The following is an 18,866-nucleotide window of genomic DNA, read 5'->3' as shown; positions in this document are numbered from 1 at the left end:
ATTTAAATAATATTTATTTTATTAAAATTAATTTTAATATAAAATTACTAAATATAAATTATGTTAATATAAATTCACTTCTATCCAAAATTAATTTTAAAAAATTATTTTTATTCAAATTTTTAATTTTACCAACTTAAATTAAAATACACATATAACTGCCCTTATCTTCTATCTATCTAGAGAAATTGATATTGAAAAGCAAATTTGTTTTTACCGGACTCAAAATATCCTATGTACTTTTGAAGATCTTTGTGATCGATCAGATGGACGAGCTTACCGGCTTAAATCTATCTATAGGCTTCATTCAGTTATTGTTAATGAAAGATAGCGTTTTATTAAAAATAAAAATAAAAAACCCATAAGGCAGTTACAAATATTAAAAAAAATTAAATTTTAATTTAAACTAAATATCTATTAAGTTGAACTACAATTTGAGATTTAATCTAAGATTCCATTTCTAAGAATTTTAAAAGATGAGAGCAAGAACAAGGATATATAAACTATTTTAGTTTTTAGAGGAAGTTTTTTATTATCTTTTATCTGATCATGATCATGTATTTTTCTTTTTATTTTTAATAATCACGATTTTAAGCAATAACAAAAAAAAATATTACATAACTAACAAAATTTATTAATATTTAATATCTAAATATTTTAAATTTTAAGTATTAAATTATAATTTTAAAAATTTAAATTTTAATAATATAAAAAATAAAATATTGATTAAGTATACTAAATAATGTTAATAAAAAACATTGACATTTAACATTAAAATTCAAAAAATAAGTAATAAAATTGATATGATTGGTTTTAAAATTAAATTAAATTAAAATTTTTTAAATATATCGATATATCCAAAAAATTTTAATTTTTAATCTTAATTATATATATTATATATACTTTTTATAACTAAAATTAACTATTAAAAATCATTAAAACAGTACATATGGGTACACTTGAAACTTCTCCAAAAGTATATGAATTATAAAAGAAATTAAATGATGGCGTTGTATGTATGGTTATTGTGATAGTTGATGAGTGAGGTGGATTAAATAAATTTGGTGGCTAAGAATGTGTAGAAGTTTCTTGGGTGGCAAAAAGAGGCGTGTAACTCATATTACAAGGATCGCAGTTAAAAAGAGTTAGCAAGACCCTCACATAACGTACGTCACTCGGAGACAAATGCGGTAAACAAATCCTTTCACACGGAACTTTCTCGACATAAGACGTAACGCAGTACCTTCTCGCCCCTTCCTTTTTGTTTCCCACCCCTGACCCCCTTTCCTTCTCTCCATCTTTCTCTCTCTCCCCTTCATTCCCCCCTTTTATTATTATTATTCCCTCATATCGGAACCTTCTAGAATCACCTCTTTCTCTCTCTCTCATCCGACTCCTCCATGACTCCGCCTCCACCCACGCCGGTGGACACCTCCGACTCCCCCGCTACCGGCGGTGAGTCTCAGAGATCCATTCCGACTCCCTTTCTAACTAAGACCTACCAGCTCGTTGAGGACCAGTCCATTGATGACGTCATCTCCTGGAACGACGACGGATCCACCTTCATCGTCTGGAATCCTACCGTCTTCGCCAGAGACCTTCTCCCTAAGTATTTCAAGCACAACAATTTCTCTAGCTTTGTTCGCCAGCTCAACACCTATGTAATCTTTTACTCCTTTCTTTTCTTTCTTTTAAAGATTCCTGTTATTGTTATTTTATTTCCTAAATCTTCTTGAATTTCATGTTTGTGTGCAGGGATTTAGAAAAGTTGTACCTGATCGGTGGGAATTCTCCAACGACTGTTTCCGCCGGGGAGAGAAGCGCCTCCTCTGCGAGATTCAGCGCCGGAAGATCTCCACGCCCTCACCGTCGCCGTCTCCCACGGCTGCCGGGATTGCCACCGCCACCGTCGCGGTTCCTTCTCCGATGCCGTTGACCGCTATACCCACGGCGATGCCGATAATATCACCGTCTAACTCCGGCGACGAGCAGGTGATATCGTCGAGCTCTTCGCCGTCGCGAGCCCCGGCGGAGCTCCTCGACGAAAACGAGAGGCTACGGAAGGAGAACGTGCAGCTCACGAAGGAGCTCGCCGAGATGAGATCGCTTTGCAACAACATCTTCTCCCTGATGTCGAATTACGCCACCACCAACGCCGCCACAACTACCACCACAAACAACAGCAACAGCAACCAAATCGATGGAAGCGCCCAAGGAAGCAGAGATTCCGCTTTCACGGCAGTGAGGCCGCTAGATTTGATGCCGGTGAAAAGGAGTTCGAGCGGGGAACCGTGGACGGAAACGGCGACGGCGATGATGGTGGAGGAGATGAATCCGAAGCTCTTTGGCGTGGCAATTGGAGCAAAGCGTGCGAGAGAAGGTGGTGGTGGTGGTGGTGGTGAAGGAGGAGGAGGAGGAGGAGGAGGTGGTAGTGCTGGTGGAAGAGAACGGGAGGAGGATACGCTGTTGCGCCTTCATCAGCCTGGTTATGCGGACGTGAAATCGGAGCCGTTAGATTGCCAGAACCATCGCGATAATAGTAGTAATCAGGAGACCCCATGGCTGAATCAGTGCCACAGAGCGAATCAAAGAGTTTGCAATTGACAAGTGGCAGTGTGCAAGCTGTAGGGAGCATGTTAGATTTAGATACACGGTGGTGCAGAGAATCAGAGTCCGTGCACGCGGAGGCGCACGTGACGAATCGGTCACGTGCGTCGTTTAACCGTATGGGACCGATTCCGAGAAGTTTCTCAGGGGGACGCATAAAAAGTCCGTCTCACTGTTCTCACTTCTCAGAAGAAAACAATACGTCTCGTCCTTTTCTTTTGTACCCTTTTTCTTTAGTTTCTATTTTATTTTTTTTTCAATTTTTTTTTTGGCATTATATATTTTAATTGGAACTTGGGCTGTAGATTTACCTCTGTTGGTGAGAATTTTACTTGTGGCTGTCAAACTTGGTGATTCATAATCAATGTGAAGTTGTCAATATGCTGACAAAAAATAAAAAACCATGTGGATATATTGTAGTGGTAGAGTGGTAGTAAGTAGTGAAATGTTTCTATTTAGTAAATTTTGTGTGTTCCGCATAGGTAAAATAAGTCTTATCTTTTCAGTTTTCACGGATACGCATAGAATGTTTTTTGGTGTATGATGGAAGTATCAAAATTAATTTAAAAAGTCAGAAAATTGAAGGTAGTAATTAATTATGTGCTAATTTAATTCAGCGGTAAATTCAACTCCAAAAGGATCAACCGTTAAAAAAACGAACCAGTGAATGAGGGCAAAATGAGATACGAAATTAAAGGAGGGTGAAAAGGAAAAAAAAAAAAAAGAAAAAATATTCTGGTGATTAAAAGGAGATTAAGTGGCGGACAGAAAGGAAAAAGGGCACAAATTTTCCTTTTTGTTATTGCTTATTGTGAAGATAAGGTTAGTAAGTAGTAATAAGCAAAATGAACTAGCAAAAACGGGTCTAACAATGCAGTTGCTGCTTTTTTTCCATTACGCTAGTCAAATTTGGAAGGCAACAATATAGTACTGGACTCATTAATCCATAGCTTGACGTTTATCCTCTCTTTATTAAAGTTCAATTAGCAACTATATTAAATAATTGCATTTCTCATAAATTGATATGATCACTGACCAAGTATGTATAACGAACCATACATTAATCACTCCATTCAAGTTTCTTCCACAATTCAAAGAAGAAGAAAAAAAGTGGTCTACTTTTCCAAATATGGGCAAGGATGTTGAATGATTGAAGGGAAGAAAGCAGGTGTTGATGTTATGGTCACAGAAGCATAATAAAAGTGCAACTTTATGGGCTTCTCAAAGCTTCACAACACTAATATTAATATAATATTAAGAATAAAATTTTCAAATAGCACTAGAGCACTTTTTCTTTATATTATACACACCGTCTAGTCTAGGCTGTAGATCTTTTTGAATAGAAGTATGGACATCGTTATCAGCCATATACATACTCATCAGAGGCTCAAAGGCTTCTCTAGAAGAAAGGTAACCTCCCTTTCGTTCCGTCAATTACCGAAGCTTTTGGAATTTCGAATAGATGGCGTGTGAGAATTACCTATCACGCTCAGCTGCATTTGTTGAACCTAAATAATTCTCACATGTCCCGTTCAATTGACTTATTCCATTGCATGTTCTATCTATCTTTTACACTAACTATTTAATTAATCACCACGTAGTTAACACTTTGCTTAATTTCATTATCTCATGCGAATGCTAGTTTCATCGTTTAGGCTTTATTTAGATGTTTACTTTAAGTGCTAAACTTTTATTTAATTTGCTACTACTAACTTTTTCACACTATTAAACTAAGATAATCCATGCATTCAAGTGTCTTGCATATCTTTTCCCTTATTTCATTCCAAAAATAAATAACCATATAACATCAAATCATCAAATCTTATTAATGTTAAAGTTGATTACTCTTATAATAATCTTCCAGCGGATTAGCGTATTTTTCCCCTCCTCATCAGTCATCCATGCATAATAAATACTTGCAAGTTTTTATTTTAGAGATTTACTCGCATAAATATGTTAAAAATAATTTTTTAAAGATATTTTTAATAATTAAAATTTCATACATATAATGATATAATCGACTAAACTGTATTATTTTTATTAAAATTAGACCGAACATATTAATTTAGCCGAGAAATCAATAAATTAAATTTTGAATTGGTCTAAATTAATTTCTTTTTATAAAAAATAACTACAATATCTCTATTATAAAAAATAACTAAAATACTCATATTATATATATATATTGAAAACTCTAAATCTTAACCAAGTAAAAGGCTAAAATTTAAGATTTTTAAAATTAATATATAATAGGGGTATTTTAATCATTTTTTTATAATAAAGATATTGTAGTCATTTTTTATAAAAACTAATATCAATTTAGACTAATTCGAGATTTGATTCACTATTTTTTCGATCAAATTAATTTATCTAGTCTAATTTTGACAAAAATAATACGGTTTAATTTATTATATATGTTAAATTTTAATTATCGAAAAATATCTTTAAAAAAAGACGTTTTAGACGTTTTTATCTAAATAACTCCTTTTATTCTAAATCATTTATAACTATATATTTACTTTTTGAGAGTGTTATCCTCACACTATTATTTAAGGTGAGTTTGATAGAGTTTTACGGGAGAAGTGTTCCTACTGTTTAGAAGTATAAATATCTTATTTCATATTTGGTAAAAAAATATTTGTTTTTTTAATAAATAAAATAAATATTTTAATTACGAATAAACGTTAATTTAAAGGTATTTACGAATTTTTATTAAATGATTTATCTTATTTACAATGTAAACGAAATAAGTATAATTTCAGACTTGGTATCAACGATTGACATGAGAGTACGTGGAGGAACTCTTAGGTTAAATCCCCACACGATCTGCAGCAAAGTACCCAAAGAAAGGAGTCATTTAGCATCAAGATGACATGACTTTGGGACAGACCGCAGGCACGCACCATCAAGTGGCCATCATAATATGACATCGCACTGATGTCACATACAGTGTCAGGGAGACAAGTCTGCAACGCTTGAAGCAATCGTGGCACCTTATTGTACAACTCCTCCCAATCACCATATATCTGTGTAATTGTCTTTTGTTTTGCCATCCAAACCTTCGTGTACAACGGTTTGAAGTGAAAGTTCTGTCTCATTGTACTATGTAGAACATGAATGATCACTGATGGACTGGACTGTATGAGTGACGGAATGATTATGCATATGAGGTCACTGTCCAACTATCGGTGATCCCGTGATATAGACCAGACATGCGTGTGATCCGCCAAATTTACGCATCTCCCTAACCATTTTAAATACAGTCGAATAAAAATTTAACCAAAATAAGAACGACTAAGAAGACAACAAATTAAAATACAGTAACACTACTCACCAATATCTCAAATTCTGTCGGAGAGAGATAAGAGACTCCAAGGATAGTTTTCCATAAATTACCGACAACGTACGTGGTACTTTAACCGATCCGACTCGATTACTCGATACTCGACACTTCTCCAAATGTTGTAATTCTTCACGCCGTGCAACACTACCTCTCTGCTCCTGAATTTGTGACCAACCCAAAACTCCACACCACCATCGGTATTGTAATCGTCAGAGTTTTCTCGTGCATCGCGTTCAAATCCAATATATAGTAGTGGCTTGGTACAGATGATAACTTTGGAATTAGACGCGGGACAGACAAAAGGTATCGAACTGATCCACCAATAGGAGTCTCAGGTATGAATTCATCGTCGTCATCATCGTCAGAGGAATCACTTTCGTGGCTATCGGCAACATATTCTTCGTCAGATTCTTCATCATCAACGTCCATATCCTGCACTGGACTAGCATAGTGCAACGGTCGTGGTGCGAGCAGATGGTCATTTGGTACAAAATTCGAGCCACCAGTACCACCACCACCACCAACATCACGAACCTTCACAAAAAGCTCCATCACTTGTTCAACTATAATTCTGCCGTGCACGTCAATCGTTAGGTGCACATGCTCGTCGCCATCGAGGCAGAATAGACGAATATAAAATACACCATTCTCCATCAGTGCTAGCATCCTATACTCAATTTTACCAACCTCTTTTCTCTCACCACCACCGACATGCGTCAATATCATACTCTTTAACTCGAACAACGAATTTGTTCTTCGAGTTCAGAATGACGCAAGATTCTCCCACTCAAATATAACCCCGCTGTCACTGTTTCTCATCTGACAATTAGAATATACCATCACAACAAAAAAACTACTGCCACTAAATATTTTTGCTAATTTTTTCAAAGGAAAACACAAAAGAAAGAAGAATTGAGAGGTTTATGGGAAATACCAACAATTTTCTAATCATTTTATAAGGGATAATTTTTGTCTTATTCTATATCGTTTACTATATAAACGTTTTTTACTCTCACGTAAACGAGATAAGTTTGGTTATATTAACGTATATTCGTAATTAAAATATTTATTTAAAAAATTATTTGTATTTATAGATTTTAAAAATAATTTGGGTATTTTTAAAATATCTATATTTTTTAAAGGTGATTTGTTTATTTTTAAAATAAAAAGTCTTATATATATAAATTAATATTTAAATTTATTTTTTTTACTATTTTCTATTACTTTTATCTCTATTAAAATTATTTTAAATTTTAAAAACAATTTTATCAAATACTACTGTTGCCACCTGTGCTTATTAATAAAAATTATTTTTATTTTGTTTGAACAAATATAACTATTACAACTTTTTAAACTAAATGTAATTTACCAAACGCACCCTTAATTAGTCTATTGTCATGTCCTATTTAATGTGGTATTATCTAAGATTATTCCAAAATATGCTTACTTCTCTTTCATATATATACTAAATAATAACCTGTTACTATCTGAATTTTTTTCAAACTCATTAATATTAATATGTTCAAATGAATATTATTTTTATATATCACGATTTATGTTTCTATAACTTTTATTTTCTGAATTTCAAAAAACTGGAAAATATTGATTATACAAAAATTTAAATATTATACATAAAAGTAATTGATTGAAATCATGAAATGTTATATTAACTTGTTTATTAAAATCATTATAAAAATCATGCAATTATATTTTTCATCAATAAAATACTTTTTTAAGTTATATAGGGATGCGTAGCTTGCGTGCTTTTGAAAAATGTCAAAAATATTGGCATTTTGTTTCTGTATGGTGGCGCACATGTGACTCCTTGTCGTTTGTCTATTAAAAAAAGAACTATTAATATATTTAATAGTGACCAATGCATTTAATATGAAATAAGCTGATAGGCACGTATAATTTTCTTAGAGTTGAAGACTAAGGAATTTGTAGCACAGTATATACCAACTAAACCTATGCTCTATGATGAATTATCATGTGTGACTTTATTCATTACCATAATTAGTTAGATTCTTTAAACCTGTTTTCAAAAACAATTCTATTCTAACCTATAGCGTTCATACTAGAGAGTGCCATATTACATTTAAAGGTAATGTAGCTTTAGAAGTTTCTTTAAGATAGATGTTGAAATTATTAAAGGAAAAAATTTCATAGAAAAGTGATAAAATTCAAAATTTTGTAGGTATATATTATGTATCTATTAAAAAAAATTCAAAACTTCCATTAATAACTTATTTTTCACATGTATATATATCTACATACATGTTAAGCAAAGCCTTCGTTTTGAATGTCGGTGTTATGTACATGATTCAGTCCGGTTCAAAAATATGGTCCGGACTATATTTTTAATATTAATTCGGTGCGATTTTATTAGGTTTAATATCGAATAAAGATCTCAAAAATAGATCGGTTATTATTTAAAATTGGATTCAAGTCAAGATAAATCCGACTTTACTCGACTTTATGTATATCTTAAAAGAACTAAAAAAGTATATATACTTTAAATTAATTTTAATATTATGTTATATTAATTATAAGCTTATTGTTTTGTTTTTAATCACAATTGTTGAATTAGAAAATAGTTAAAAAAATATGAAATTAAAATTTATGGATAAATTCAAATTTAAATATGAATATCAAGTTTTCGCTAATAAATATATTTTTTTCTTTTTTATAAATAAGTGTATCATAATTTTTTGAAATAAAGTATATTAAGACTCGGACTTCACCTGTTCAGACCGGTTGTTAGTATGACTAAAAAATAATATAATTTCATCGGGTGTGGAATTAAATAAAAGTTTCAAAAATATACTCGATTATTATTTAGGAACGAATCCGAGACAAGATAAATATGACTTTATCCTACCTTCTATACAACACCCCTAATTTGAAATTTTTTTTTATACTACTCTTTTCTGGTTACATAAGTGGGCTTCTACATTTTCCTCTTTAAGATTGTGAATGTATCAAAATCTTCCAGTTGGGCCACTAGGCCCACATGCTAAAGAGAGACTTTCCATTATATACAATATACTCCATTTAGCTTTTAATTCAATCCAAAGTTCCAAACAGAGGAATCGATCATGACAAAAAAAAAAAAAAAAAAGGAATCAACTAAGATACATTTATTTCTTCTCCTTCTATTTCATCTTATTCTACAAATTCAAACAACCTAAACGAATAAAGTTAAAACAGGTTATCCAATAAATAAAATTATTGGTATGATTATTTTTTCAAAATTTATTGATGAACCACTTAGCACAGAGTCACCAAGGACACATTATATATATATATCTAGAAAATTAATAAATAATATATATATTATTAGGAAACAAAGGCTGAGAAAGGAGGTACAAAATTACATTAAATATTTTACTAAAAAAACATAATAAAGTTATAAAATTAGAGTACTCTATTTTAGTCGATTTCTTAACGAGATACAAAATAATAGTTAATAATGCTATCCCATCTACCTTAACCAAATTCTTTTTAAAGATATTTTAAACGAATAATCATTTTATCTAAATCAAATTTCTAACATACAGATATAAAATAGTAATATCTGATATTCCATCTAAAACTAAATTCTAATATCCAAAATACCAAATCAAATAGTATAAATATTCATCAATTAACACAAATACAAAAAAAAATATAAAAAAGATAAAATCAATCTTTTCTAATAAAAAAGTGACTAATTACTTAATACACAAAATTAATATAAAGACACAATACAGATAAAAAAATCTTACAATTTTTTCATGTTAAATTAAATTAATTCATATATTTATATTAATTTATAGATAGTAAAATTATATTACAAACACGATAAATTGTAATATTATCAACTTGCATATTTATTAGTTATAAGTTGATAGCCTTAAGTTAAATTTTTTAACCAAATAATTAACTTTTAATTTTTGAATATAGTCAAACTTTACGACTAATATATTTCCTAAGAGTATTTATATTTATCAACTTGTATTGTTATTTTTAACTAATAAATAAATTAAAATTGAATTTTAATTTATCTAATAATTTTTTTTAAGTTTTATATTTCTTTTAAGTTTAAGTGAAGTTGTTTAATTATCATCATTATTGATTTTTCTTTCTCATATATATTATCATATAAATTTCGGGAACTTTCTGATGCTGACAAGGACATTTTACATGTCTAGTCTACAGAGGCTGAGCCCTGAGATCATCATCCATTAACATTACCACATGGGAAAGAATATAATAATTTCGCATTAATACATGTTTTCACTAGAGAGAATAAAGCATAGAATTTAAGAAAAAAAAGCTAAGACTGCGTTTATTTTTTAGAAACATAAGAATAAGATATAAAAAATAGAAATATAAAATTTTATATTTTTATATTTTATTTAGTAATAAATTAAAATAAATTAAATAAATTATAAAAATATAATTTATTTTTATTTTTTTTATTTTAAAAGGTTGAAAAAAAATATAATAATAAAAAATATAATTATAAAAATTAACAAAAATAATAAAAGAAAAAATAAAAAATAAAATATTATATTTTTTATTAATGTTTTCGTATTATTTATATTAAGATAAGTACAAAATATATTAATTAAGTATCGTTAAATACATTATCTCTATTCATATCTCCTATATTAAATATAATTTTGTTTTTTTATATTTTTATCTCAATGTTTTATCTCTATAAATAAACACAGTCTAAAAAACCAAAATAAAAACAAATTAGTTTTAGCTAAAACAAAAATTTGTAATCAACATTATTGGACATATTTTATTCTACAAAATATAATGTAACAATATAATAATAACACCCATGGGCTAGTGACTTTCATAAATCACAATTATTGTTTTTGCACGCATAAGGCGGCATAGAAAAAAAAAATCAAAGAATTAAAAAATTAAATCCAATATATATGTGATACGGCCGTACGTCTATGAAGTTCGGCATTACGCGTCATATATCGTTATTATAATTCGGCAATATATGTTATAAATACTGTCTTCATGAGTAATAACTCGGCTAAATCGACGTTATGAACTAAAATCGCTGAGTAAAAGGCAACATAATGATCGGATATGTTATTGATCTTCACCAAGACAGACGTTGAAAAAAATCGTTATTGATAGAAAATCGATCTTATAAAAATAAGGTAAAAATATCTTTTTCATATTTTTCTTACTTAAATCTCATATTGATTTAAGCATTAGAATGTCTTTGCAGGTACACTCCTCCCATTTTCTCCCTTCATTATCCATACTTCTGCGAGTTAAAAGAAAAAATTCGAAATTGACGAATTAAGTAGTGCAACCTTATGAAGAGATAGCCCGACAGACGTTCTATATCTATTCTACAAACAAGAACAATATATAAAGATAAAACCAAATTATCCATATTTTCACTATTATTATAAATTAGATTCACATAAAATTTATAGAGTTTCTTTAAGTGTTATTAATATACTAATTAACACATTATTATAAATTATTTTATTTTTGTACGTCGGACAATAATTGATGGGAGAATTGACAATTTGATATACTGCCACACCAAGGCATGCAGTCAACGAGAATATGAGACAAATGCATATAATGTTACCATACAACGTTTAATTTAGCAAAATTGTTGTGTTACATCAATTTTTGTAGTGAAAGTATCTAATTAAAGTATTAAACATACATAAGATGTTAGACTTACATGCTAACACAAGAATAGCATTTCCAACATACACCTTTTTATGGAGACAAAAGTGAAACTACGTGTCAAGTATGGAGAGGCCAATTCCATTCCATGCATTATATTCACTTTTCTGAATCAATTATACATACACTATGAAAAATTATTGAAAACTATATAGTTGTTGTCGTCACGTAAACACAAAAATTTAAATATTGATACGCATTATGCTGCTCTAGTTTAATTAATAAAATTTGAATTTTAGAAAGAGTTATTAATTTTCTTTGTTTATTTTAATTTAACCGAATTGATGAATATTTTTTAGTTGAATTAACTATATAACACGTATAAATATTCGAATTTAAATATTTTACATCAACACATAATTCAACATCGTGTATTCACATCAAATTAAGATCGTTCTTTTAGTGCGCCAATAAAGCCAAGTGAGAAGAGACCTCCAACGACAAAAAGGCTGCCATGCATGCTATCACTTTGCCGACTATAACATTACCACCCATATCCAATCAGTTCAATTTCAATCTAAGAACTCCACTTTGTTTATGACGATGCAAAAAATTTTGTTGGTGGGATAAATTATATATAATAAAAATAATAATTTTAGGATAAAATGTATTTTTTGTTTTTGATATTTGCAGTTTTTTTATACCTAACGTTTAGTTACATTTAATTTTGTTCTTAATATTTTTAATTTGTGTCAAAATTATCCCTAAACATTAACTTATATAAAATATTAGTAATAAGTTGAAAATTTATAGAAATAATTTTGATACAAATTAAAAATGTTAAGAATAAAATTAAATGAATAAAAAACATTAAAAAAATAAATAAAATTAAAAATTAAAAATATAAAAAAACACAAATATTAGGACAAAAAAATCATTTACCCTCATTTTTATAATTTCACAAAAAAAATTAAAAGTATAATATGAATATAAAAGACTCTTGGCAAACTAATTATTAAAAAAAATATTAATAAAATTTTATTGTACATACAATAACCATTAATAAAAAATAAAAATATTATACAATAGTATAATTACAAAACAAATGTAATATAATTTAATAAAATAAAAATTACAAAAGGATAAAATAAACTTTTAATTAAATAAAAAAATTAAAAAATAAAAGAGAAAAAATAGAAAAATAGAAAACTGGAAGAAAGAAAGTAAAGAAAGATAGCAGCGAAAAAATTGATTTTGGGAATAATTAAGAAAAAATTGATTTTGGGAATAATTAAGATTAGGAACTTCTCTTTCTTTTATTATTATTTATTTAATTATTTTTTTATTAAATAGTTAAAATAAAATTTTATATATTTATAAAATTAAATTTAATTAAATATTTTTTAATAACATTAAATTGTGAAAAATAAGGTCAAAATTATTTATATAGTGGAGACAATCAAAATTTAATACTATATACTACTTAAAAATTTTATAAAACTCAATGAGGACACTTGTCCCCACAAGCCTCAATGTAGATCTGTCCCTAACTTTGTCCACAAATTTTATGCGATTAGTATTAAGATAATTAAAGTCTGATATGTTAATCAACTTAAATTTATCCAGTAATCAGCTTATGCATCTGTTCAAATAAATATTGGGAATTTAAATTCTGTTTTATATATACAATAATTTATTAGCTATTGATAGATTCTTAAATGAAATTCAGATCAAAAATAAATTAATTATTGACTTATTAATTAGAGAATACCATAAAAAAAAAATTAAAATCTGCTTTTAATTTTATTACCATGGCTCTTGAAATATAATTTAAAGATTATTATCGTGCTCATTATTAATATATGTTTCTTAGCTTTAGGATTAATACCTGATTTTCTATAATAATTAACATGAGTAACATTTTAATTGTTAATAATATATGAGTTTTTTCTAGTGTCTAAATAATGTCTATAAAATTATATTTGGTTATTGTACATTATATTCATTTGAGACATGAACACGGTATATGTGTTCATTATATATTTAATAAGATACAAATTTTATAAGAATATACCAATATACAAAATATATGTATTATTAGTGTCTTATTAGAAAATTTATTAGAAGATATTATATATTTAAGTAAGTAGTAGTCCATTAAAGCTGATAAGCTTTGAGTTCTCAGTTTCAATAATAGCCACATATGCGTTTCTTTTCCTCTTCATGAAAAAGTCCAATAAAATTAGGATACAAATATTAATTATGAGATAAAAAAATTTATTACAATATTTTCTTTTAAAATTTCTAAATAAAATACTCTTGGCGCTATAGATAGTTTGGTCTTGATGCTAGTTTGAGTAGCAGAATAAGAGATCCTTTGTACAATGAGACATTGATGGCCTCATTTCATGTGATAGATGAAAGGAAAATATTACTAGGAAACTAAAATGTTCAAAGTATTCCAAACTATTGATAGTGGCTATATATAGATGATTTTTTTATATTTTATTTTAATTTTCTTTCTGTTCATTTTGTTCTTATTCTTTGTTTGCGTGTTCTTCTGAGTGTTTTTGTTGAAGTGGGGAACAGAATAAGAATTTCCTATATATACATTATTATTATTCAATAATTTACAACAGAGCTTTCCATATAAAGTTTTTACTTTCATTGTTGACTGATAATAGTTCCTATTTCTTCTTAAGGAAATAAAGCTGTGCATATTTGATATCTTTAACAATAGAAGAAAAATCGTGAATTAGACTTGGCTTTTTTCCCTTCAATTATTGGGTTCTTATAGCTCTAATAATGAGGATTCCAAAATAAAATGTTTCATTAACCTCTCTAATTAACGTCTTAAATTAAACAATAATTTTTCTCATATTCTACTAAAGGTTAACTATGATTTTGGTCTCTAAAATAGCTATTTTTTTTTTGTTTTGGACTTTTTTTATCTATAAAATAGTTCCTAAAATTTAACTTAATTTTAAAATCGTCATACGCACGAAAATATCTTTTCTCTTCTTTCTTAAAATCAACCAGAAGCAGAAGTTGAATCAGAAACTGAAGCTAAAGCAGTAGCAACACCAATAAAACAACAATAAGCAAAAGCAAAGAACAACAATGGATAATGAAATTAAAAGAATAACAACAACAAAAACAGCTAGAAGCAGAAGAAGAACAAAAAAAAATTCAGAATTCAAAAAATCATTATCTTCGTCAAAACTCATAACTCAAAAGATTATCATCATCATCAAAACTCAGAACTCAGAAAAACAAGAACCCAAAACTCAGAACTCAGAAAAACAAGAAAATCATTATCATCATCATCGTCAAAACTCAGAATCATTAACAAAACTCAGAACTAAAATTCTTCCTCTTTCATTAAAAAAACTCAGATGCAATTACAATAATCAGAAATTCCCAAATTCAGCTTCAATTTCAAGAATCAAAAATCTATAAATATAATTACTAAAAATTCCTCTGGAAACCCTTGTTACAGATTTCACACATGACACACTGTTGGAGGATGCGAGGAACACGACCACCACCACCACCTTTTCGACGACGATGAGGATGCGGGCCAGATGCGTCGCGGCGAGACGAGGACGAGTCGCGACGAGCCTAGGGCGCAAGTTGCAGTGCTGCGAGGTCGAGGTGCGATGAGACGAGAACGATGGCGAGAGCAAGGAGGAGGAGCAGAAACAGCTAGGAACAGGAACGACGAGGTTAGGGCGCAAGTTGCGGCGCTGCGAGATCAAGGTGTGGCGAGACGAGAAGGGCGAGGAGGAGGAGTAGAAACAGCGAAGAGCAGGAGCGACGACGGCGAGGAGTAGCGATGATGGCCTTTCCCCTTTCCTTCCCCACCTTCCCTTCCCTTTCCTTCCCTTAACCAACCCCCCGGACGTGATATCCTTTCCTCTTCCCTTTTTTTTTGTTTTTAAGTCAGGAGTATTTTCAAAATAAAAATTGTAAATTTGGTTAAAAAATACGATTTTAAAATTAAGTTAAAGTTTAAGGACCATTTTATAGGCAAAAAAAGGTTGGAAACGAAAAAAATTTTCAACTATTATCTTAAAGACCAAAATCATACTTAAATAACCTTTCTACGAACTTGTCACATTAAATTTATTCCAACTACAATTTAAAATTTGCTGGAGTTAAAACAAAGAAAAAATAATTCTTTTTCTTTTTTCCCCCCAAAATAGTTCAATGGGGGATCTCAAGGAAAATTTGTATAATTGTATTTGTATAAAGTAGTAAATTATCTTATATAATGTCAACTTTATTTTATATATATAATTAAAGATAGAGAGACTTAAATCTGCGATTTTTTTTTATGAATATGAAAAAATTATGTAATTTAAACTATTACTCATTGAAACTTTATTATATTAAGTACTACATAAATAACATATGTCTTTATTTCAATTGAAAGTAGTATGATAATACTTTTAACCTAAATAAAACCATGTCTTAGACATGTCACATATGAACATATATATGGCATAATTTCTACGCATGCATTTGACTTATCAATCAACTAAATATATTGTACAATCTATTGGAAGCATTTTAGATTTCATTTTCATTAAAAATATGAGATTCAATCCCTAGGCATAGCTTAATTATTCATCATTAACATAGATTTAATCATCACTATGCTTATGTACTAAAATTATTGTTATTGATCATCAAAGAAGGTTAGGTGTATGGTATTATTAGAGCAATGTCACACTTGACTTATGTGCTAAATCAATTGTATCATTTGTATGCAAGTGTTTTATTTTCAAGCCTCTTTGGGTCTAGGCCGCCAATAGGGTTAGAAAATAATGGAGATTATAATTTTTTGCTTTATGGGGAGATTTTGTTCTCGATAGTATCGTTTAATAATTCTCTTTTAAATTTCAAATTACCAAAATAAATACAATTTTTTAAAACCTTAATATGTATAATTTAATTTTCATATATTATCAATATAAAAATTTTACATGAAAAATTATTTAAATACATAAATTTAATTGAATCGACATACGTAACAATTTTTATCAGTTATCCGTTAAGAATTGATATCTATCTATTTTGTTATTTACTAATTATATTGGAGGGCGAAATGGGGTTTTAAAATAAAGTGTTATTAGTTTTAAAATCAAATTAGATCTCTATTATCTGGTCTCTTATGTGTTTATGATGGATTAAATAGATCTTTGTCCTAATACGACAATAGTACTACTTGATAAGATTTCTTTTTCATTGATATGAGAAAACCATGTGCATGAAACTCAGCACCTTATTATAAAAAAGGTGAATTCCAATTCGCCAAAGATATCATATATTAATAGTGGGAATTGGAAAATTGTATATATTCTTCATTCCCTTGTAGCCAATAATCCAAAGACATGTTCTAGATTCTGCCGTTAATGAAGCATATTAAATTATTAATTAATAATAAAACTCATCAATTAAGACAAACAAATATGTAGGAGATGAACATGAACCATTCTGGCTAAGCTAGCGTGCGTGTAAGAAAGAACAGAAATTACATACCTAAAAAACACATGTCCTTTCCTTAAATAGAAAAGCCCTTAGATCTTTGTTCCATGGAATCTTTCTTTGTGCTTTATCTGGCTATATATATGCATTGAGGATTTGGTTTCCAAGGTATTCACATTATATTTATATTTGTGGTTCTCTTGTTTCTCAATAATAATGTCTAGGAATATGATGGAACCACTTGCTGTGGGAAGAGTGATAGGAGATGTGGTTGATGTATTCAACCCAAGTGTGAGAATGAATGTGATTTATTCCACTAAGCAAGTTGCTAATGGTCATGAGCTTATGCCTTCAACCCTTGTGCCCAAGCCTAGAGTTGAGATTGGTGGTCATGACTTAAGGGATGCTTATACCTTGGTAATTCAATTAATTAATTATTACTTAGCTTGCTATTCTTATTCTAATTTTCATGTTGATACTTGGTATTTTGTTTGGTAGATTATGACAGACCCAGATGCTCCAAGTCCTAGTGATCCATACTTGAGGGAACATCTTCACTGGTTTGTAGTTTGTACAAACAATCATATTCATTGATATGTTATTTATTATTTCTTTTAGATAAACTGATAATTCTCTCTAATGAACTTAACTGGTTCCAATTTTCCAGGATGGTTGTAGATATTCCTGGCACCACTGATGCATCTTTTGGTTAGTTCCTCTAATAACTTTCTATTTTGTCACGATTGATTCTTGTGCAAGACTTTTTCTTTAATTAGATATGAGAGTCGCGTATAATTGTTTTTATGAAAATTCAATATTTAAGCATCTTTAGATAATTTAGCATATTTGATTAATTTTTAATTATTAATTTTACATGAAAATAATTGCATGTGAATTTTTACGTATATTTATTAATGTAACAATGTATATACACATATCTTATTACATGTTGTTAACTTTGATGTATGTGAATGAATTATAAAGGGAGAGAGATAGTGGAGTATGAGAGTCCAAGGCCAGTGATAGGAATACACAGATATGTGTTCATATTGTTGAAGCAGCATAGAGGGAGACAAACAGTGAGTCCCCCGGCTTCGAGAGAACAATTCAACACAAGAATCTTCTCTCAGGAAAATGGCCTTGGCCTACCTGTTGCTGCTGTTTACTTCAATGCTCAAAGAGAAACTGCTGCTAGGAGAAGGTGATTCATTCCTTCCATTCCGACTCAACAACAATCTACTTAAGGTGGTGCATATATAGCAATGCACGTTGAATAAATCATGTTATTATCTAATTGTGTCGTCGTTACCTGGTCAGTTATTATTACTTCTTATATTCTAAGATATTCGTTACTTTTTAAAGTTGCAAATATTTTAAAATGGAAGAAACATTGTATGGTAGAATAAGGGGATAGGTGTTTGATGAATTGAAACATTTTTCTTTCTTTTTTTTGTTGTTTGGAGTGCACAATAATTGGTGGGTTTTGGAAGATAGGAGATATTCTAGTAGGGATATTCTTGATGTACTTTAGTTTACTTGACTTGGTGTGCTATGTTACCTATTAGGTTGTTGTGAGAAGTTAAGGACCAAATTGAAGATGTTGTTCCTTTTAAGAATTTTATGATTTGTGATAGAAAGTTAAAGGACACGCACTATAATAACAAAGCTTTATATATATGGCTTGTCTAGTTTATGCGTGTTGTGCAATGATACGAGTGTTGCTACTACCACATGCACGTCGTATGTCTACGTTATTTGAAAATTA

General features: G+C 29.3%; 2 protein-coding genes across 2 annotated transcripts; both read left to right on the top strand.

Annotated features, from left to right (window-relative positions):
- The first annotated feature begins 1,131 nt into the window (after nt 1-1,131).
- LOC112802832 (heat stress transcription factor B-2a) lies at nt 1,132-2,830 on the top strand. Its single transcript, XM_025846190.3, has 2 exons — nt 1,132-1,661; nt 1,756-2,830. Exons 1-2 carry the CDS (start codon nt 1,401-1,403, stop codon nt 2,602-2,604), a joined length of 1,110 nt encoding a protein of 369 aa, XP_025701975.1. The 5' UTR covers nt 1,132-1,400; the 3' UTR covers nt 2,605-2,830.
- Nucleotides 2,831-17,203: 14,373 nt separating this feature from the next.
- Nucleotides 17,204-18,776, top strand: LOC112802831 (CEN-like protein 1). The gene is made up of 4 exons (XM_025846189.2): nt 17,204-17,518; nt 17,600-17,661; nt 17,769-17,809; nt 18,086-18,776. The coding sequence occupies exons 1-4, from the start codon at nt 17,318-17,320 to the stop codon at nt 18,304-18,306; spliced, it is 525 nt and encodes a 174-aa protein (XP_025701974.1). The 5' UTR covers nt 17,204-17,317; the 3' UTR covers nt 18,307-18,776.
- The last annotated feature ends 90 nt before the right edge of the window (nt 18,777-18,866 follow it).

Source organism: Arachis hypogaea, chromosome 5 (genome assembly GCF_003086295.3).
Source record: "Arachis hypogaea cultivar Tifrunner chromosome 5, arahy.Tifrunner.gnm2.J5K5, whole genome shotgun sequence".
In the NCBI taxonomy this organism is placed as follows: Eukaryota; Viridiplantae; Streptophyta; class Magnoliopsida; order Fabales; family Fabaceae; genus Arachis; species Arachis hypogaea.
This window is presented reverse-complemented; position numbering and strand designations above follow the sequence as displayed.

Excerpts from the sequence above, each read along its gene's own strand:
- LOC112802831 (XM_025846189.2), top strand. The coding sequence starts at position 17,318 with ATGTCTAGGAATATGATGGAACCACTTGCTGTGGGAAGAGTGATAGGA. Across the intron at positions 17,662-17,768 it reads TTGAGGGAACATCTTCACTG|GATGGTTGTAGATATTCCTG; the intron begins GTTTGTAGTTTG and ends CCAATTTTCCAG. Across the intron at positions 17,810-18,085 it reads CACCACTGATGCATCTTTTG|GGAGAGAGATAGTGGAGTAT; the intron begins GTTAGTTCCTCT and ends TGAATTATAAAG.
- LOC112802832 (XM_025846190.3), top strand. The coding sequence starts at position 1,401 with ATGACTCCGCCTCCACCCACGCCGGTGGACACCTCCGACTCCCCCGCT. Across the intron at positions 1,662-1,755 it reads TTCGCCAGCTCAACACCTAT|GGATTTAGAAAAGTTGTACC; the intron begins GTAATCTTTTAC and ends GTTTGTGTGCAG.